Source organism: Penicillium macrosclerotiorum (genome assembly GCF_028827735.1).
Source record: "Penicillium macrosclerotiorum strain IBT 26536 chromosome Unknown utg000007l_segment0_segment0, whole genome shotgun sequence".
Taxonomy (NCBI): domain Eukaryota; kingdom Fungi; phylum Ascomycota; class Eurotiomycetes; order Eurotiales; family Aspergillaceae; genus Penicillium; species Penicillium macrosclerotiorum.
Window position 1 is genome coordinate 1,432,119 of NW_026643086.1, and position 19,601 is coordinate 1,451,719.

Here is a 19,601-nt window from a genome sequence, read left to right on the forward strand (position 1 = left end):
TGTCCGTGGCCGAGCTCCAACAACGTCAGCCAGGTCACGTGTCGCTATCAACATTTCCAACCAGATCATCGAAAATCGAAGGGCGTCGGAACAACTAAAAATGGAATCTTATTCGTTATTATATTGTACTTGCTTTCAAATTATTTAATCAATATTATTATGCTTGAGATAGTGGTCTAATTTTTACCTGGAGTACTTCCATTTAGTGTGGTTGGTGCACTAGGATGTCGCTCATCAACTGAACCATCATTCGCAGGAAATGCTCTATTTTACAGGAGAAAACACATCATCAAATATCAAGCGTATGGCTCCACTTATTGCTTAGTAGATGGAATAGGGGTTCTGGCTTGGGTTTCGTCCAAGGCGGAAATTGCCAAGGTTCTTCAGGACCTTTTCACGCCCATACTTCAGCAAGCGGAGTCGTGAAATAAAGTCGTCGTTATTAACTAATTAATGCTGTCAGTTCATTTTGAAACAATATCATGGAATACAGCAGGAGATAACACTTAGTACTCACCATAGCCACCACACATCCGTCGCTTCCCCGTGAACTCGGCACGACCATGTAACATTCTCCAGTTATCGAAGACTAGGTGAAATAAATGTATTAGCCACAGGAAGATACCATACGAAGTGAAGACTCACTCAATGCAGTACCTGGCTTCAGCTGAGTCCAGATCTCATTTGACTTTTTGGTCAAAATGGTATTGTAGTGCTGGGCAGCGCGGTACCAATCCTTTTGCTCTCCTAGTCCCCAGTCGGTCTTTGGTGCACGATCATAGTTGTTCCAGCGAATCTGATAAACTCTATCCATATCTGGATGAATACTAAGGACAGGAGCCATGGCTGATGGTTGAACACAAACATCCTCATTGCCGCTCGCATGCCAGGGATGTCTATAAGTATTCAACACAGCATAATGTCTGGGGTTCTCTGCTAATAATTGCTGGGCAGCTGCGAACCCATCGACCAGCAGGCTCTCGCCTCCTTGTCCATCTTTATGGGATAAAAGGTGAAAAAGCTGAAGTCTCGCTGGATCTGTGAAATAAGTATTGTCTGTATGTGCACCTAGGAATTCGGTTGTGTATGCTGTGTCTTTGAAGGTGAGATCGGCGGTGAAATCCCAGAAGCCACCTTAATAGTCGTTTCAGCGCTCAGTCACTCCAATATAGATTAAGATATATTTACCATAATGTGTGTGCCGGATAAATGCAATTCGTTCGATCAGCGTCTTGGTCGATGCAGGATCTACAGGCACACCCTTAATAAAACAGAAGCCCCATTTCCACTAAGAGCAGTCAGCGATAATTATATGAATATTATTGAGAATCTCAAAAGAACTTCGAAGGGAACGAACTATTTTTTCTAGCCATTCCAGCACAGAGGCATCTTTTGACATCACGGCCTCATATGCTACCTCGGGATAAGGTTCTCCTTTGGAGGGGTCATATGCCGTAAATGATCTGGGTTTATATAATTAGATCTGGTCCATGATCATTGAACTTGTATCGTTTTACAGACCTGGGTGCTTTTGCTCTGTTGACCTGGGATTCTGCTTTGCTCGGACTTGGATTTTTAGGTCCTAGATGAGAAGAGAGCCAGTCCCTTGGGTACGAGCTGATGTGACCATCACTCCCTGCAATAATACTAAGCTTCTATTGCTGGCTTACAGCCATGAGGAGCAGATTTCTCTTACATTTAATTGTGACATCGGTGGGAGAGTTCACGATTCTGTCAGATTTGACATCTGAGGGAATCTATCCGTTGATCAGCAGACATATCTATGTATATAAGCCGTAGAAGGCCTATTTTTCAATGCACATACTGAGAAAGTGTCGACGATTCTTTGCTTTGTATCTGGGTGAGTACATTGCGGGCACTGGCAATTCTCTCTGAGAAAAGAAATTCGTCATTCAAGCCTTAGCCAATCGAGTATGCATATAGTTACTGACCTAAGAAAGATATTCCCGCTGTAGGTTTCAAGTTAGATATTTCGATGCTCAATTCAGAATTACATATAGGCTCACAATTGTAGGAATTTCCCATGGTCGGGATCAATTTCAATGACCACGTTTCCATTATTCATAGCTGCAAGAGCGGCTTTTTTAATACTTGCACTGCTGACTTTCTTTGAGCTATTGTGTGTCTCCTGTATTTCCTGCTTCGGTGCAACGGAATTGTATAAGAGCCGGCGATTAACAGGGGATGACCAGCCAGGAGCGTTCTTGGTAATAAGAAGAACAGCATGTCGATAGCCAAAGGCCTGTTGACAATTCAGATATGATTATACTTAATGATTTTGAGGTGTATACACAAGTAAGGTGCATTGTGTTCCTTGTATACATACCTTGCCGCTGTTCATGAGCGCATATGAGCACACCAATGTGGGCCTGGCAAGTATATTAGACCGTGAAGAGAATTGAGGGTTTTCAAATAGAAAATTACCTGCAACTGGTCCATGGTAATGACGTGCTAGCTGTCGCAAAACGATTCATTCTTCTGTAAGGGGTTTCGGGCTGTGATACGGTGTTGAAAGGCGGGGAAGTCGTTGTGGTCTGGTGAACATCCGAGCTTGGGGAAACGGCCGAGGCCGGTGATCACGTGTCAACCTACATTGAGCGGAGAATGAGGGGGTGTTGTATAATTTTATCCGGACGCATGGAGAGAAAATGCAATACTCATGTGAGATTAGTAACAGTTTACTTCTATTGGAGCAAGCTGGGAAGATCTTGCTATCAAGTTGAAACAATTGATGTAATTGAATGTAGGTAGTTTTCTCAACGCCAGATGGGACACTATACACTACAAACATTATAATGCTTTCTTTATGGGTATTTGAAAATTTACAGCTTGCTCTTGGCACCGACAACCTTCAGCAGGGCACGGCCATTGCTCAAGACCACCTTCCCGGTCTGGTTCTTGGTGACGAAACGGATCTCCTCAAAGCCATCCGCTTGCGCATTGCCCATGCGCCAGATCTCAGTAGTCACCTTGTCACCCGGACGAACAGGCGAAGCAAAGCGAGCCTGGAACTCCTTGAGGTTAGCTGGATCACTGCCGCCAAGCTCCCGTAAGATACCGTGAGCGGCAGAGTTCCAGCTGAACAGACCGTGGATGATGATGCCACCAAAGCCCATCTTCTGGCCAGGCTCGGGAGTGGCATGCAGAGGGTTATAATCACCGTTCAGGCTGCGATGAAGATTAGTATTCTGTTTCAGTGAATATATTGGAGTTTTAGTGAAGGACATGCCGGTACAGGTGAGCAGTCTCCATGTTGCTCTGGACAACGTGAACGGCGTCCGGGCTCTTGCCCTGGGGTGGAGGAAAGTTGACGGTGGCAGGACCTATTGGTAGCAATTTAGAACTTCCATATCTATCAGCATGGGAATATTGAGAGCACACCCTTAGGACCGCCCCAGTTGCCTTGACCGACCAAGAAACCGCTGGTCAAAACCTTGTTATACACCTCGCCGCTCTCCTTGTCGACTATTGACTGCTCGGTCTCAATGACGGTGCCTGGCTTGCCCTTGTCGTAGACACCAATGACCTTGCTACGCAGTTCGAATTTCCGGCCGGCACTGGTTGGAGGGAGCGGCTTCAAGACAGTGAGCTTGCGCTGGCCATCGACACCATGGCGGTGGTCCAAGTTCGGCACGCCTGGAATGTGGACGGCCTGCTGGCGCGCATAAAAATCGGTCACCTCCTGGTCGGTGAGCTTGAATGCTGGATTTTGGAACATCAGTTAGTGCTGGTCAGGGGATTAGGTTTCTCGCGGGGTGCCAACATGCTACATACGGAGGATGAGAGGGTATGTTGGGAAGACAGCAAAATTAGGATGCAGTTCCTGGTCAACCTTGTTAGAGCAAATATCGCCAATATAAATGTACCCATACGTCATCTTCAACGTACGTAGAGGAAGTGCAGCTCGTCGGCCTTCACGCCAATGCTGTTAGCGAATAGCAAAACGTCGCGCTTCTGCCAGGAGACATCCTTGGCAGGAAATTCATGACCAGCACCAGGGGCAGACATTGTGGTGATTGGAATGCAAAAGACTTGAGGGAGAAGTGTGGAATAAAACAGAGAACAAAATGGGAGAGGGAAAAAAGGACTGCGGAGAAGGAGCTAAAGTAGGCGTGTGAGGAATTGCGGGGCGGACCTGAGCCGAGGATCAGATAATGATTTGTTACCGTCGTAGCCGATGGCACGCAAGAGCCTTGGCATTTCGGAGTTTATGAGGCTTCAGAATAACTAACTACGGAATGAAGAGGACTTTACCGGGAAAGGAGAGATTTTCAATAGACATGAGAAAGAGCGTCGGAGTTGCTAGACTAAGCATCGACTCGGGGTATATCTACTTGGAAAGTCGAGGAGCTTCGTAATCATCACTCCGCATCGCGCCATGTAGTAATGCCTTTTAACCTGCCACCCAAGATACAGAACGCCAATGAAAAAGAAACAAGACCTGAGTGTCGAGTCACCCTGTGCCAATCCTAGGTTGCCCATACTATGCTGCAGTGCATGTGATGACGAAAATTTTCTCGAAAATACGTATGACGGTGTTGAAGAGATCATAAATCAGAGCGAAGATTTCAAAAGCAAAATCAGCACCTAGCGAGAAGAGTCAGTAGGAATTCCAAAGAAAAACCAAAGAATGGCACTCACATCCGGTAGAAACAGCTGCCCTCAGCGAAGCGAGTCGGGTCGTTGGTCTCGAACTTGTAAGAGATGTTGATGTCCAAGTCACGCTTGTTCTTGTCATTGGGGCGGTTCTCGAGGTAGCCAGAGACAGTCTCTCCCTCCTCAACGGTGAGAACATCCCGGAGATAGAAAACGGTCTGCTTCCAGTGGGTATACTTGGCGTGGGGGCCAGTCGAGAAGCAGATGGGCTTGTGGCAGGCGCTGAACTCGATGTCGAACCATGCAATCAGGGCATGAATGAAGTCGGGGCGGTTGGCGGTAAGTGTGTACGGCACCTTGAAGGCCAGGTCGGCGGTGGTGACTGTGTTCAAGTCGAAAGTGATGATCTCGCAGGGCTCGGTGAGGAGCGCCTTCATCTCCACGGTGTCAACCAAAGGCTCAGTCAGAGCAATTTCCTTCATCGGGCTGTAGTTGAAGCCATAGACATTGTCCCAGACTAGTGGGGCGTTAGTAAACGGTTAATGTTCTACAGGATGTTTAAGATATTTCTCACATCCAATCTTGTCATCCTTATACTCGCCATCCTCGATGGCAGCCACATACATGGTGGCCTTATCAGGGAAGATCTTGCCACCGGGGGCGAGGTAGGTGTCACGGGCATAGAGCACGGTGTCCAGCATGGACTCGTAAAGAAGGAAGTAGCCCATCCACTCGGAGATGATAATATCAACCTTGGGGAAAGGGAGAACAACCTCCTCCATCTTGCCCTGCAGGAGAGTGACCTTATCGCTGAGGCCGTTCACAGCGACAATCTCCTTAGCCTTCTCAATGATCGAGGACATATCGACACCAATGACATGTTTGGCGCCAGCACGAGCAGCAAACCTATAGAGGATATCAGTCATCATGCATAAGGAAGTCTGTCAACCTTCAATTACAGTCCTGGGTGCATACATGCTGAGAATACCGGTACCACAGCCAACATCGAGGACAACCTTGTCCTTAAAGATGTGAGGGTTTTGGTAGATAGAATCGCGGTAGGATCTCGTGCGGACATCATCTTTCTAAATTGTAGACAAAAAAATCCATAAGCCTGCTGCCTTAAAAGTCTGTAATTCTATCGCGATTCACTTACAAGCATCTCCTCGTGAATACCTGCAAAGAACAAATGATAGCAACATTAGCCTATTTCCTCTTTCGGAATGATTGCGCACGATTCAAAAAGGGGGGTTACCGTGATGATCATAGCTAGGACTTAATTAGCACACGACTTGGGATCAAATCTGATGAGTAGGAGCCATACCTGGTGAAGTAGCGCACCTCGGCGTGCTCAGCGCCGACCATGCGATCGGCACTGCTGGTGATAACCCCAGGGGGCGGGGGAGATCCAGAAGTATCCATATTGCTATCCTGGGACATTAAATTTATCAAGGTGGTAGGAATAGGGCGAGATGTGACGAAAAAAGAAATGTTTGGACGAAAAAGATTGGAGAAGTTCGCCCTCGAACTCAACTTTTTTTTCCAGCATTTCCAAGCACCGAGCTTCAACGCCCAAAAAATACCCGCCCGCACTAACCCCGAAACGGAACATATCACATGACCCAGTAGCCCTGATTACCCTAGGGCTGGGCATTTGCAGCAGATGTGCCAATATGTATGACGTGAGGTAGAGTTCAAGAGTGGTCGAAGATGGTCTGAGAGAATATCAAATAAAGCAATGTCAAATAGTACCGTAAGTCTGTGGGTTGGGATAATGAGTCCGTTCTAGCCGGAGCACTATATTCCCTGGAATTTCCGAGTCCATGTACTGTAGGTACCCCTACTCGGTACATGTATATATTCTATACCCGCCGGCCTTCCAAAACTCAATCAACTCGAAGCATTTGAAAATCAATCCTCATTTTTGACTAGAAAATTTGAGAGCCAACAAGCCAGCAAGAGTCAGGAAACATCACATTTCCAGGCGATTCCATATTTGCACTGGTTAATTTTACAACAGGACCAGGCGAACCACAAGGCTGGGTTTCCAACGGTCGCGCTGTCAACAATCATTTGCCAAGACCCGCGTCAGGGCCCCATCGTGATGCCCACCCGAAGCTCCGGACACTGCCATTCCTTCCCAGCTGACGCGTTTTTTGCCCTCAGACCACTGTCAGATCATCATGTTATTGCATGCTGGTGGAGGGAAGACTTCCAGTCTTTTTGTCCTGGTCATTGCGGCCCTTTTGGTTGGCCGATCCGCTGCGTCTCTGGGAGATCATCTTCCAGACTTCAGAGAATGTGTCCAGGTACCTCTCTCCTCGACCTAGATCGACCGGTTTACATGTCTCACGTCGCTAACAAGCACCCAGATCTGCAAAACAGAGAACTGCCAGAATGGCAATTCAGTGCTGCGTACGTCTTCCTCTCACTGATCATGGCCGTATCTTTCATGGTCTCTCCTTCGCTAACCTTGAGGTCTGTAGCTCTACATCACCGCTTGCTGTTATGGACCTGTCCTGCTGAATGCGATTACACTTGTCAACACGTCATAACCGACCGTCGAGTCTCTCGTGACCCCCCGATGTTGAATCCGATCGTTCAGTTCCATGGAAAATGGCCCTTCCGAAGGATACTGGGGATGCAGGAGCCCTTCTCGGTGCTCTTCTCTTTCCTCAACTTCGCAGCCCATTGGCATGGCATGTCCCGAATCCAGGAGTCCATCCCAGCCTGGCACTCACTCCGGAAATACTACATGATGTTTGGATATATCGGACTGGCCAGCTGGACCTTTAGCATGCTCTTCCACACCAGAGATTTTGCCATTACGGAGAAGCTGGACTACTGGGCCGCGGGCGCAAACGTCCTGTATGGCCTCTATCTGGCTGTCATCCGCATCTTTCGCCTGGATCTGGAGAACCCGCAGTACCGACCGACATTGCGCCGACTATGGACCGCGATCTGTATCCTGCTCTACACGATGCATGTCTGTTACCTGAGTTTCTGGTCTTGGGATTATACATATAATATGGCAGCCAACGTAGCCGTTGGAATCGTCCAGAATCTGATGTGGACTGGTTTCAGTATCTTTAGATACCAGAAATATTTGAAGTCGTGGACAGCTTGGCCCGGCATGATTGTTGCATGGATTATTCTGGCCATGAGTCTGGAGTTGCTGGACTTTCCCCCGTGGCATGGACTGATCGATGCCCACAGTCTCTGGCACTTGGGCACGGTTATCCCCACTGCCTGGTGGTATTCGTGAGTCATTCTAATGTCTTTTTACTTCCGACTCGACTCGTTGGACGAGGCTGACGCATGCTGTCGAACAGATTCCTCATCAAGGATTCACAGGATGATATTGCTGGACATCGCCTCAAGGCGTAGGGTAGGATGCTGGAGGTGGGAAACATAGGTCATTTATATACTGTCACCTAAGCATGGTGGGCATTATTTCCGCTCTCGGCGGCTAAAACAGCTTGTGCCTTGTACAACAGGGTGGTAACCAAAGTCCTGGTGATTTTGTTGCTAATAATAATTGCATAACGGGTCTCCCCCACCTTTGTTTACCGTAAGGCGTTCTTGGGAATTGGTAATTGCCACGACCCTGGTCGAGGTAACCGTCGTATTGCCACAGAGCGGTACCACGCGTGGGGGGTGAACCCCCCGCTATTGGCTCACCGCTAAGGCCGTCGCATTAACCCGTGTCTCACCCAAGCCCCTCGTTCCTTTTTCTGCTTCAAGTACCTCCTACCTCTCCCTCCTTCTCTAGTGATTCCTCATCGAGCGCCGATTGTCTCTGGTCTCGAACTCTCATCTCGCATTTACAGTTTGATTGCAGCTACTTGCGCCACAATGGCGTCTCCGGCCGTCAAGAAAGCAATCACCGAGGCGGCGCTGCAGTACACGAAGCCCGAGGGGAAGGTCTTCGAATATGGCACCGCAGGGGTAGGTCGCGCAGCCCGTAACATGCTCTTTATAAGCTTGAGACTGACTGCTATCGTCCCGCCCACAGTTTCGCATGAAGGCGTAAGTGCTTTCTCTTTCTCTCAACGCCGATCTGCCCCGTCTCCCCACCCTCCGCGATCGTCTATTTGTTGACATCGTCTATTTGTTGAGGTTGAAATTGACTGACGGACATGGATGCGCAGTGACCTTCTCAACACTGTCGTTTTCGCAGTGGGTCTGCTTGCCGGTCTCCGGTCAAAGAAGCTTAGTGGGCAATGGATCGGTGTTATGGTCACTGCTAGTCACAACCCCGCGGAGGACAATGGTGTTAAGTTGGTCGATCCCATGGTGAGTAAACAACAGACTGGCTGCCACTGCGGCTTTGCCAAAGCAACCTGAAAGCTGACGGATTTCTTTCTCTAATCAGGGCGAAATGCTCGAAGTAAGCTCTATCACCGATCAGCCGCCGACTTGGATTTTCTTGGACTCACTGTTGTATTAGGCCGAATGGGAGGCGTACGCAACAAAGCTGGCGAACGCCCCACTTGACAGCATCGCTGATGTCTATGATGAACTCGTGAAGGAGATTGACGTGAAGATGAACAACCCTGCTCGTGTTGTCTTCGCCCGTGATACCCGTGCTTCCGGCTCTCGCCTCATTGGTGTCCTCAACAACGCCCTCACCGCAACCGAGGTTGAGTTCATCGACTTCAAGTACATGACTACTCCTCAGCTGCACTATGTTGTGCGCTGCAAGAATACCCTTGGCACCCAGTACGAATATGGCGAGCCTACCGAGCAAGGATACTACGAGAAGCTTGTCGAATCCTTCAAGAAGGTTATGCGGGGAGTCAAGGTTCAGGGTAACCTGACTGTCGACTGTGCTAATGGAGTTGGAGGCCCCAAGTTGAGAGAGCTCATGAAATATCTGGGTTCTGGACTAGATATCAAGGTTATCAATGATGATGTGATCAACCCTGACAGCTTGAACTACGAGGTGAGCTACATATTGATCCACTGACTTATAAACCATTCCGCTTTCTGACCCCATTCTCCAGTGTGGTGCCGATTATGTCAAAACCAAGCAGCGCGCTCCTCCCTCTTCTAAGGCTGCTGCTCTTGATCGGTGCGCCTCTCTTGACGGCGATGCTGACCGTCTGGTTTACTACTTCATTGATGAGAGCAATGTATTCCGACTCCTTGATGGTGACCGTATTGCCACTCTTGCCGCTTCTTTCATCGGTGATCTTGCCCGCAGTGCTGGCATTGCCTCCAAGCTTAAGATCGGTGTTGTTCAGACTGCCTATGCCAACGGCTCCAGCACTGACTATATCGAGAAGGTGCTGAAGCTGCCCATCATCTGCACCAACACTGGTGTGAAGCACCTTCACCACGCCGCCTTGCGCTTTGATGTCGGTGTCTACTTCGAGGCCAATGGCCACGGCACCGTCACCTTCTCAGAGAATGCTCTCAAGGTCATTAAGAACACTGAGCCCCAGTCACCGGCTCAGCAGCGTTCCCTGGAATGTCTCCAGGCTCTGACCGAACTCATCAACCAGGCTGTTGGTGATGCACTTTCTGACATGCTTCTCGTGGAGGCCATCCTGGCCCACAAGGGCTGGACCCCAAAGGAGTGGCTGGGAACCTACACTGACCTCCCATCCCGCCTGGTGCGTGTTGAGGTCAACGATCGCTCTATTTTCAAGGCCTACGATGCCGAGCGCAAGCTGGAGTCTCCCGCTGGTCTTCAGGCCAAGATTGAATCCCTGCAGTCTCGATATAACAAGGGCCGCAGCTTTGCTCGTGCCAGTGGCACTGAAGATGCTGTTCGTGTTTATGCCGAGGCTGCTAGCCGGTCCGAGGCGGATGACCTCGCGACTCGCGTTGCCAATGCTGTTCGCGAGGCTGGCTCTGCTGAGGCTCAGCAGTAGGCGGAAAGCAGACCTCTATAGGAAGGCGGTGTATATTGTCACTACCGTCCTGGTAAAAAAAGATCACGACAGCGTCCTGGTATTCGGTAGCCTCCTCTGAGAGCAGCGTATGACTAGCAAAATGTTTTCCATATCATCATTTGATGTAGTAACGAAAGTCACGCTCATTGTAACCCCCACTAGATGACCCCATGAGATTATCAAATCTAGAGCTTTTGAATTTCTATACTAAGGATGTGCATAAATTCCTTAGTTTAGAAGGATGTTACGTGAAGTAAGCTTGGGATGGTAAAAGGTGTCCATTCTAATACGTAGAGGCTACCGCATGTAAGCTGAGTGCTGACTAAGTATGTGGCTACCCAACAAAGGCTTAAGGCTTCACAGGAGCTGCCTGCCTAGGAAGCCATCTAACCGCTGCCAAATCTCACAGTTCTACTGGTTAACGAGCGAAAGCTGTTTTTTGCTGTTCGAATCGTTCTACAGACTTGGTCTATATGGTCTTGCTATCCGATGGGAAATGAAGGCCGCGAGCTGCGATATCTCTGATCACAAGGATATTGCGAGGTCCAGACTTAAACTTGCCGTGAAAGCCTATCCCGGTGCTCTGCAAAATTTTCCCATGGAGAGTAGTATCAATCAAATCGGGAACACAAAGAGAATGAAGATGATATGTTCGGCTTCATGTACTCTTTGGGAGAAAATGATACTGGATTTGCCGTAGAAGGTCCCACGGAGATAGATGATATAAATATTAGCTAGCGCACAGCCTATAGTATAAGAAAGTTGATTGGATTGATTTACCTTCTATTACGTCCAACTTCGAGGTTTTTTTTTTTTTTTTTTTTTTTTTTGAAAAAAGCGTTGCGCCGGTCTTGACCTGGTCTTCAAAGTATATGCCGATTGGGATCCTAAATTTAAGTGGGTCCGCGCAACATCTTTGATCCGCGCAGGCTCCGCCTGGATTTTCTGGAGACAAAAAAAAACTTCGGGTCTCAAGTGCAACTTTTGTAGCTTGTACTCGATATCAGCTCCATTGTTTTCATTCTTACGGAATCAGCAATGGCCAAAGCACGTGTTAAGAAGCGCACCCACTTGCGGCCGCAAAATGCCTCTTCTGCAGCCAACAAGAGCGCCGCTGCCACGATGTCCAAGACCCCAAAGTCGATGGTCATTAGAACTGGCGCTTCTCAGGTCGGCTCCAGTGTCAGCCAGCTGGTCAAGGATGTTCGACAAATGATGGAACCCGATACTGCTGTGCGATTGAAGGTATGATACCTCCTGAATGTGTCCGAGCTTGAGATCAATTCTAATCGAATGAAGGAACGTAAATCCAACCGCCTGCGCGATTATACCGTGATGGCTGGTCCTCTCGGTGTCACACATCTTATGCTATTCTCCAAGTCCAAGACTGGCAACACGAACATGCGTCTCGCCGTGACCCCTCGAGGACCCACTTTGCACTTCCAAGTTGAGAGCTACTCGCTCTGCAAGGATGTCGAACGATCATTGAAGCGCCCGAGAAGCGGTGGACAGGACCACAAGACTCCGCCGCTACTGGTTATGAATAACTTCAATTCGCCAGATGCTACGGAGGAATCAAAAGTGCCCAAGCGTCTCGAGACCCTCACAACCACCATCTTCCAATCTCTCTTCCCCCCGATCAACCCCCAAGCCACGCCACTGTCCTCTATTCGCCGTGTAATGCTTCTCAACCGAGAGCAATCCGAGTCCGACGATGGCTCTTACATCCTGAATCTTCGACATTACGCCATCGCCACGAAGAAGACTGGCGTCTCAAAGCGCATTCGTCGTTTAGACCCGAAGGAAATCCGCAACAGGGATAAGAAAAAGACAGCTGTTCCAAATCTTGGAAAGCTGGAGGATGCGGCCGATTATCTCCTCGATCCATCCGCCGCTGGCTACACTTCTGCTAGTGAGACTGAACTGGACACAGATGCCGAGGTTGAAATTGCGGAAAGCACGACACGCAAAGTCCTGAACAAGCGCGAGGCACAACGCCAAAGAGCTGGCGACAAAGAGAAGGCTGCTGCTACCCCGGGCGTCGAGAAACGCGCTGTTAAGCTCGTCGAACTTGGTCCCCGCATGAAGCTTCGCCTGATGAAAGTCGAAGAGGGTGTCTGCGACGGTGCAATTATGTGGCACGATTTCATCACAAAGTCTGCGGATGAAGTCAAGTCCATGAAGAAGAGCTGGGACTCCCGACGAAAGGAGAAGGAGGCGCGGAAGAAGCTGCAGAAAGAGAACATTGAACGTAAGAAGAAGGATAAGGCCAAGGCCAAGGCTAATGGCGAAGAGGTGGAAGAAGATGATGAAGATGTCGACATGGACGGTGATGACTGGCTCAGTGATGACTTTGATGATGAGGACGCCGAGGGTGCCGAGCAGGAGCAAGACTCCGATGATTCTATGGAGGAGTAAATGACCCCATGTCCCACTTTGTCTTCACATGGAAGAGCATCTGCTGTGGTCGAATCAACGCTGCTCATTTGCTTCTTCCAGTGGCTCATATACTCTGGCTTGGAACCATCTCCCCAAGGCCCTCAGTGATCCTAATCTATACCCACGAACTTCTTGACGGTTTAGTTTTGTACATTTACATGGCGTATGCGAATAAAAGTTTAGAATAAGCCTCAAAAATGGACACTTTTTTGTTCAGATCTTCGTTAAGCTACGTAACTCGTATCTCTCATTTTGGTTGGCTCTTTATTTCTTGAGCTTCTCGTCAACAATGCGGGCCACCATTTTCTCGAGAATTGCAAAATCCCCATTGGCCGTGCCGGCAAAATAACCCTGAACGCTCTTCTCAACATACTTGCCCACAATGTCGATCTCGACATTGACCTCGTCGCCAGGCTTCTTGCCTGCTGTCACAACCTTCCCCTGAGTGTAGGCAATGAGCATGACCTCCCAGTATCCGTCCTCGCCATCGACTACCTTGGTCACTGTCAGACTGGCTCCGTCGAGGGTCACATAGCCCTTCTCCACCACGTAGCGCAGCACGTCCGTATCCCGCGGCTGTAGCCGGAACACCAAGGAGTTCCCGTCAGGCGTGATGGACAGAATCTTCGCGACGGTGTCAACATGGCCCTGCACAAAATGACCACCCATACGAGTGTCTGCAGCTACTGCACGTTCGAGGTTCACGTTCGAGCCAGTCTGGAGAGACCCAAGGTTGGTGCGTCGCAAGGTCTCTGGCGCGACTCCAACCTTGAACCAGGTCTTGTCGAACGCCGTAACGGTGAGGCAGGTTCCTTCATACTCGCTGTCAGAAACAGTAACTCTTCAGCAAAAGCTAAATACGGGGTGAAAGATACCGTTGACAGCAATGCTATCGCCCAGGTGAGCGTCGGAGAGAATCTCCTCGCAGTCGGAGATGGTGAGCGACGTGCCCCCGCCCCCGCTCGACGACGTGTCGAGGGGCTCCAGGGCCGTGACAGCTAGATTGGGATTTTCAGTCTTGGCGGAGTCTTCATGTCAAAGTTAGCATACTCACTCCCAATGGTCTCAACCAGGCCAGTAAACATTGTTGTGAGTGTGGGTAGGCAGATCTGCATGGGAAACGAGTTGGGGTCGGTCGACCTCGGCTTCGGGGCCCGCTCCGAGCGGTGTCGGCGTTTTGGCGGAGTTTCGATCTATCCTAGCGGTGATTTAACCCTCCTGAACTCGTGGCCTGGATCCTTTTTTGCTTGTACATTTACACAAGTTCGTGTTTTCGGTGGCTCAGAGGATGTTTGCGTTCAGGATTCAGGCGGTTGCCCAGCGATCGCGGCCATGCTGGGCCAGCAATTCTTTGCGGCGCGTGTCTCCGTTGCGGAGATACTCCAGCGCAACGTCGGCTTTGAATGAAACATTACCCTTGGCTGGTATCCGAGTGCTTGATATGACACGAGTCCTGGCGGGAGTAAGTCTGGTTAAGGCATCTTTTACCTTTCTGTCTTGATCTATACTGATCTGTCGCCCGTATAGCCATATTGTACTCAGATCTTAGGTGATTTGGGGTATGTGAAGCCATTGAAGCACAGTTTGGCGACATTGTCCACTCCCAAAGGCCATTGGACAGCTACTGACCTTTGCTCTTCAAAGTGCGGACGTCATCAAAGTCGAACACCCCATACGAGGCGATGATACTCGAGCCTGGGGTCCACCATATGCCAAGTATGAAGATGCGTCTCAGAAAGGCCCCGGCGAGAGCGCTTATTATCTTGCGGTATGTGGCCCCTTGAATGCTGAAATACATGAGTATACTCATGCAGGATTCCAGGTCAATCGTAATAAGAAATCCCTGGGGCTCTCTTTCCAGCACAAGTCGGGAGTTGAAATCTTGCACAAGCTTGCAAAAGAATGTGATGTCCTCGTTGAGAACTATCTTCCCGGTGCACTCAAGAAGTACAACATGGACTATGAGACTCTGCGGAAGATCAATCCCAAGTTGATCTACGCCAGTATTACTGGTTACGGCCAAACGGGACCATACAGCAACCGCGCGGGCTACGATGTCATGGTGGAGGCAGAGATGGGGTTGATGCACATTACCGGCTCACGGGACGGACCCCCCGTCAAAGTGGGTGTTGCTGTCACGGACCTGACCACTGGGCTGTATACCTCGAATGCCATCATGGCAGCTCTGCTTGCTCGAGTTAGAACCGGCAAAGGCCAACACATTGATGCTTGCTTAAGTGATTGCCAGGTTGCAACCTTGGCCAATCTGGCTAGCTCGGCTCTAATTAGCGGGGAAAAGGATTCTGGACGCTGGGGTACGGCGCATCGTGAGTGACCACGCCGTCTTCTAAACCCTTTTCAACTACTGATGCCCTATTTTTCTAGCCTCGATTGTCCCTTACCGGAGCTATAAAACCCTCGATGGTGATATTCTCTTTGGTGGTGGAAATGATCGTTTGTTTGGCGTGCTGTGTGATCGACTCGGTTTCCCCGAGTGGAAGAACGATGTCCGCTTTGTTACCAACAGCGATCGAGTGAAGCATCGAGCGGAAATCGATGGATTGATTGAGACCACGACCGTACAAAAAACCACTCAAGAATGGCTGGAGATATTTGAGGGTAGTGGAATGCCCTATGCAGCCGTCAATGATATCCAGGGAACCTTGAACCATGAGCACGGTACGTATTCTGTCTGATAGGCAAACCCTCTCATCTAACAGAACCATCTGGAAACCTAATTATTTTGAGCAGTTCTTGCCAGAAATATGGTGACCGAAGTCGAGCACCCCGCCTGTGGCCCGATCAAGCTGGTCAACACTCCCATCAAATACTCCGAGGCCACACCCGGTGTGCGCACACCCCCTCCAACCCTCGGCCAACACACCGACGAGATCCTGGGCAGCATTCTGGAATATAAGGAGGCAGATATTGCACGATTGAAAGAGGAAGGCGTTTTGTCCTAGAGACCAGACACGATAGATCAGAAGGGATTAGGCTGAGGTGCAAAGGGATGGCCTTTACACAATTGTATATAGAATGATTCCACTTTATGAGACATCATGAAACAGCGATACATTACCATGGTTATCTACAAGGAACAAGACTATAACTTTTTGACGACTCGACGGAATACTAGATTATATACACGTATTGTTTTCTGAGTGCTGGAATGGGACACCGTAACCACCATCTTGTCCATGCCCGTCACGTGAGTCTATACAGACTTTGGGTCGCCTCGACGTTCCCAATTCAGTATTCGTCTCGCTGCCTCCATGGATTGGCCCATTCAAGGAAGCCAATAGATAGGCATCTATTGATATTTTACAGGTAGATATCCCCAGTGGGATACAAATATCCCTTCGGATTTCCCTTCCTCTCCTCTCGCTTGCTCAGTCTCTCCCACCTCTTCTCGCATTCAATTACCATCGTCGTTTGAAACGACGACATGAAGATATCAAGCAACTATGTTAGTCTCTCCGATTCCGACAATGGTCCGCTGGGTACCCGCAAGGACGAGGTCCTTCCGGCCCACGTTCTTGTTGGAAGCTCGTTGGAGCATGTCGGGTCGGAGGAGCTGGGCTGGGCCGATAGCAACGATGCCCGTACCAGCCGGACTGGCCGGGTTCTCAAAGCACCAGCCGCATTTATTCCCGCGGCAACGGTAACCAGCGCTGCCACTGGAAAGCGCAAAGGCCCTTCTCGGAAGAAGGAGGCAAATGTCGTCTGTGCCCTTTGCGGCCGGGGGCACAGCCCTGAGACCAACACCATCGTGTTCTGCGACGGATGCAACGAGACATGGCATCAGAAATGCCATGATCCACCAATCCCCGATGAAGTGATCCAGATCGCAGATATGGAATGGCTGTGTCGCAATTGCGGCAAGCCTATGCCTATGTCGCGCCAGTCGAATGTCGATGTCCGGCAAGACAGGACGACCAGGATCATCCACCCTCGCCTGCAACCAGCACCCCGGCTCGAGGTCGGTGGTGATCGATTCTCACCAGATGAGAGACGTGCGTACCTCTCAAATCTCTCACACGCTCATCTTGTTGAGCTTCTGGTCAACATCTCGAACCTGAACCCATCTGTATCCATGTTCCCGGCCAACATGAGGGATAAGCCGGCTTCAAAATTCAACATTCAACAAGCTCCACGCCCAAAGACTCTGGAAACCGAGTCTTCCTTCTCTTCGCAGCCCCTAAAGAAGAGATCACGCACGTCATCTGAGGATCTGTCCGAAGTCGGCCCCAACCCCATCGTTCGCAAGAGATCGCGAACCAACTCTACATCCAATGCTCCTCTGGCATCCACCACTTCTTCCCCCTCAAACCGATCCCGAGAGCGGTCAGCTACCTCGTTTGCATCCCGACAGACGACTCCAGATGAGTCGGAGCCGGAGACAGAGGGAGACAGCGAGATCGATGATCACCGACTCTATCCGCGAGCCGGAAATGGCTTCTCGGCCTCTCTCGACCCAGCAGACCTTAATGTTCTGCATGAGAGCCCGGAATCTAAAACATTCAGCCACAGCCTGCATGGCCCCGCCAGGGCTGAAGCTCCTGCTGGGATCTGGGGAGAGTGTCCCAGGGGCATACCCAACCGGAGGTACCTATGAAGGAATATGGACGGATGCATAGATAAATTTTTGGCTTTGTTTTGCCCAGAGACGTACTTAATGAGTTGCTACGCAGTAATGACAGGGATTTGTACCACTACCCACAAAATCTACCAAATAAATAACTGTAGCGATAACGGCTCCAGCATTGTCCTCCGATCTTAGTGTTTGGATTCAAATGATCTAAAAAATGCATAAGCCCATATAAATAGAAGATCTATGGCCTCAATTGACTGAGACAAGAAAACAATCCGAGTCCATGAAAGCCGACGATGGGTCGATCTGTCGACAAATACTTGATACCTCAGTCGGAAAGCATCTTGTTATCGACACCTTATCAGCCCCACACTAACGCGCGCTGACATTTCTCCATTTCTCCAAACATCTTCAGATTCAAACGACGCAGAATCCAGGTTTAAGAAAAGAAGACCTGTCGATTCTAGTAATGATTTAGCATATACAGGCCTTGCGCATCTTACTTGATCAATCCGCCGGCCACGAAGGCCACATAAACGCACCAGCAAAAGCACAACCCATATCGTCCATCCCATATTGCCGTATCCATCCTGCAACAGAGCAGCCAAACAACAGGCAGGCCAATCCCAAGATCAAGAGGCGGAAAAGAAACGAAGGCCAGAATGTCGTCTCCGCCAATCATAACCTCCTCTTCCATCCTACAAGCCCCATCGCCGCCAAAACCCTGGTCGCATTACTTCACCATCGACACTCTCCTCCACGTGCTCAATCGAACTCTGTTTAGCCCATTCATCGCCTGGATCATCGTTCTCTGTCTGCGCGCGCAAGTCACACCCACCAAACACCCGGCTTTTATCATTTCTGTCGCATATGCTATTGCGCTAACGGCTCTGCTCGTCGTGCGAGTCGTCAACCACCGTGTGGCACATGGGCTTCCACGTACCGTCGACGCGGCGCGTGAGGTAGTGCTTGTTACCGGCGGTGCTAGCGGACTGGGTCTGTTGATTGCGCAGATATATGGAATGAAAGGGGCGAGTGTAGTGGTTTTGGATATCAGAGAGCTTGGATCACGCGAACAGGACGAGGTGTTTGGGGATAATATTCAGTATTATCAGTGTGATGTTGGGGATCGGAAGGCGCTGGAGAGAGTGAGAACTAGAATTGACGAGGAGGTAGGTTTACTTTCCTCATGTCTACGGAAAAATCGGATGAAGAATATTTGGGTGAATTCTGTGCTTCTTGACTCCATGTCCGCTAATGCATGCTATAGATTGGGACTCCGACTATCATTATCAATTGTGCTGCAGCTCGAATCCATGGAGATTCGCTTCTGAAATTGCCAGCAGAAGCATTTGAGAAGACGATGCGAACCAATACGATGGCAGCATTCCATCTCTATCAAGTCTTTCTGCCGGATATCATAGCCAAATCCGAGAATGGAGGAACCGTTGTCACTATTAGCTCGGTGCTGGGCCAACTATCCCCAGCAGGGTTATCAGACTACTCCGCAAGCAAAGCAGGACTCAGTGCGTTGCACCGAACCCTCGAGGCCGAGATCCGCCGTGATGAGCGGATAAAGATGCTGTTGGTGGAGGTAGGACAGATGTCAACACCACTATTCGATTGGATTCGCACACCAAACCACTTCTTTGCCCCCGTGATGGATCCGGTGCAGGTTGCAAGGGAAATCGTTTCTGCAGTTGATTCCGGACATGCTGGTGTGATAAGGCTGCCAACATTTGCAAAGCTGGTGAATTGGTATGCTGTCTTGCCTGATGCAATTCAGAAGGTGGCGCGGGATCTGAGTGGAATCGATAATGCTGTGTTCTCAAGTCACTCTGAACGAGACGTTCCTAGTGAAGGCCGATATTCACTTAGGCCGTCGAAGAGAAATGTCTGATCTTCAGTGAACCGGCCACCAATACCCATCAAATCAATGTGACAGTGTATACAAAACTGGCAAGCCATGCAATGATCTCTGGAGAGCCCGTAGTTGTCGAATTAGGTGCGAAACCTAGAACAAAAACTCGATCCAAAATGACCCGAGTAACAGT

At 49.6% G+C, this 19,601-nt stretch overlaps 10 protein-coding genes across 10 annotated transcripts; 6 read left to right on the top strand and 4 right to left on the bottom strand.

The window, feature by feature from the left end:
- Positions 1-321: 321 nt before the first annotated feature.
- On the bottom strand, positions 322-2,362 carry N7462_007342 (putative trimethyllysine dioxygenase TmlH; the record flags this gene model as incomplete). Its single annotated transcript, XM_057079060.1, has 11 exons — positions 322-446; positions 518-589; positions 646-1,134; positions 1,189-1,288; positions 1,358-1,463; positions 1,522-1,636; positions 1,697-1,757; positions 1,826-1,892; positions 1,953-1,970; positions 2,028-2,263; positions 2,348-2,362. The coding sequence occupies 11 exons, from the start codon at positions 2,360-2,362 to the stop codon at positions 322-324; spliced, it is 1,404 nt and encodes a 467-aa protein (XP_056931730.1).
- A 481-nt stretch (positions 2,363-2,843) lies between these two features.
- N7462_007343 (putative peroxisomal dehydratase) lies at positions 2,844-4,029 on the bottom strand (the record flags this gene model as incomplete). Its single annotated transcript, XM_057079061.1, has 4 exons — positions 2,844-3,189; positions 3,257-3,344; positions 3,403-3,723; positions 3,906-4,029. The coding sequence occupies 4 exons, from the start codon at positions 4,027-4,029 to the stop codon at positions 2,844-2,846; spliced, it is 879 nt and encodes a 292-aa protein (XP_056931731.1).
- Positions 4,030-4,601: 572 nt separating this feature from the next.
- Positions 4,602-6,039, bottom strand: rmtA (protein-arginine omega-N methyltransferase HMT1; the record flags this gene model as incomplete). Its single annotated transcript, XM_057079062.1, has 7 exons — positions 4,602-4,608; positions 4,663-5,134; positions 5,192-5,523; positions 5,593-5,702; positions 5,774-5,793; positions 5,873-5,886; positions 5,942-6,039. 7 exons carry the CDS (start codon positions 6,037-6,039, stop codon positions 4,602-4,604), a joined length of 1,053 nt encoding a protein of 350 aa, XP_056931732.1.
- A 761-nt stretch (positions 6,040-6,800) lies between these two features.
- Positions 6,801-8,004, top strand: N7462_007345 (PGAP3/PER1 family protein; the record flags this gene model as incomplete). The annotated part of the gene is made up of 4 exons (XM_057079063.1): positions 6,801-6,926; positions 6,990-7,032; positions 7,104-7,878; positions 7,950-8,004. The coding sequence occupies 4 exons, from the start codon at positions 6,801-6,803 to the stop codon at positions 8,002-8,004; spliced, it is 999 nt and encodes a 332-aa protein (XP_056931733.1).
- A 468-nt stretch (positions 8,005-8,472) lies between these two features.
- On the top strand, positions 8,473-10,496 carry agm1 (phosphoacetylglucosamine mutase PCM1; the record flags this gene model as incomplete). The annotated part of the gene is made up of 6 exons (XM_057079064.1): positions 8,473-8,565; positions 8,633-8,646; positions 8,769-8,913; positions 8,993-9,007; positions 9,068-9,562; positions 9,624-10,496. 6 exons carry the CDS (start codon positions 8,473-8,475, stop codon positions 10,494-10,496), a joined length of 1,635 nt encoding a protein of 544 aa, XP_056931734.1.
- A 1,059-nt stretch (positions 10,497-11,555) lies between these two features.
- N7462_007347 (Brix domain-containing protein) lies at positions 11,556-12,935 on the top strand (the record flags this gene model as incomplete). Its single annotated transcript, XM_057079065.1, has 2 exons — positions 11,556-11,762; positions 11,817-12,935. The coding sequence occupies 2 exons, from the start codon at positions 11,556-11,558 to the stop codon at positions 12,933-12,935; spliced, it is 1,326 nt and encodes a 441-aa protein (XP_056931735.1).
- Positions 12,936-13,220: 285 nt separating this feature from the next.
- On the bottom strand, positions 13,221-14,041 carry N7462_007348 (riboflavin synthase; the record flags this gene model as incomplete). Its single annotated transcript, XM_057079066.1, has 3 exons — positions 13,221-13,768; positions 13,832-13,954; positions 14,011-14,041. The coding sequence occupies 3 exons, from the start codon at positions 14,039-14,041 to the stop codon at positions 13,221-13,223; spliced, it is 702 nt and encodes a 233-aa protein (XP_056931736.1).
- A 203-nt stretch (positions 14,042-14,244) lies between these two features.
- On the top strand, positions 14,245-15,919 carry N7462_007349 (CaiB/BaiF CoA transferase family protein; the record flags this gene model as incomplete). The annotated part of the gene is made up of 6 exons (XM_057079067.1): positions 14,245-14,418; positions 14,484-14,515; positions 14,601-14,724; positions 14,779-15,283; positions 15,342-15,635; positions 15,708-15,919. The coding sequence occupies 6 exons, from the start codon at positions 14,245-14,247 to the stop codon at positions 15,917-15,919; spliced, it is 1,341 nt and encodes a 446-aa protein (XP_056931737.1).
- A 482-nt stretch (positions 15,920-16,401) lies between these two features.
- Positions 16,402-17,571, top strand: N7462_007350 (phf1/phf2 family PHD finger domain-containing protein; the record flags this gene model as incomplete). The annotated part of the gene is made up of 1 exon (XM_057079068.1): positions 16,402-17,571. One exon carries the CDS (start codon positions 16,402-16,404, stop codon positions 17,569-17,571), a length of 1,170 nt encoding a protein of 389 aa, XP_056931738.1.
- A 638-nt stretch (positions 17,572-18,209) lies between these two features.
- N7462_007351 (SDR family oxidoreductase) lies at positions 18,210-19,447 on the top strand (the record flags this gene model as incomplete). The annotated part of the gene is made up of 2 exons (XM_057079069.1): positions 18,210-18,719; positions 18,818-19,447. The coding sequence occupies 2 exons, from the start codon at positions 18,210-18,212 to the stop codon at positions 19,445-19,447; spliced, it is 1,140 nt and encodes a 379-aa protein (XP_056931739.1).
- Positions 19,448-19,601: the final 154 nt, after the last annotated feature.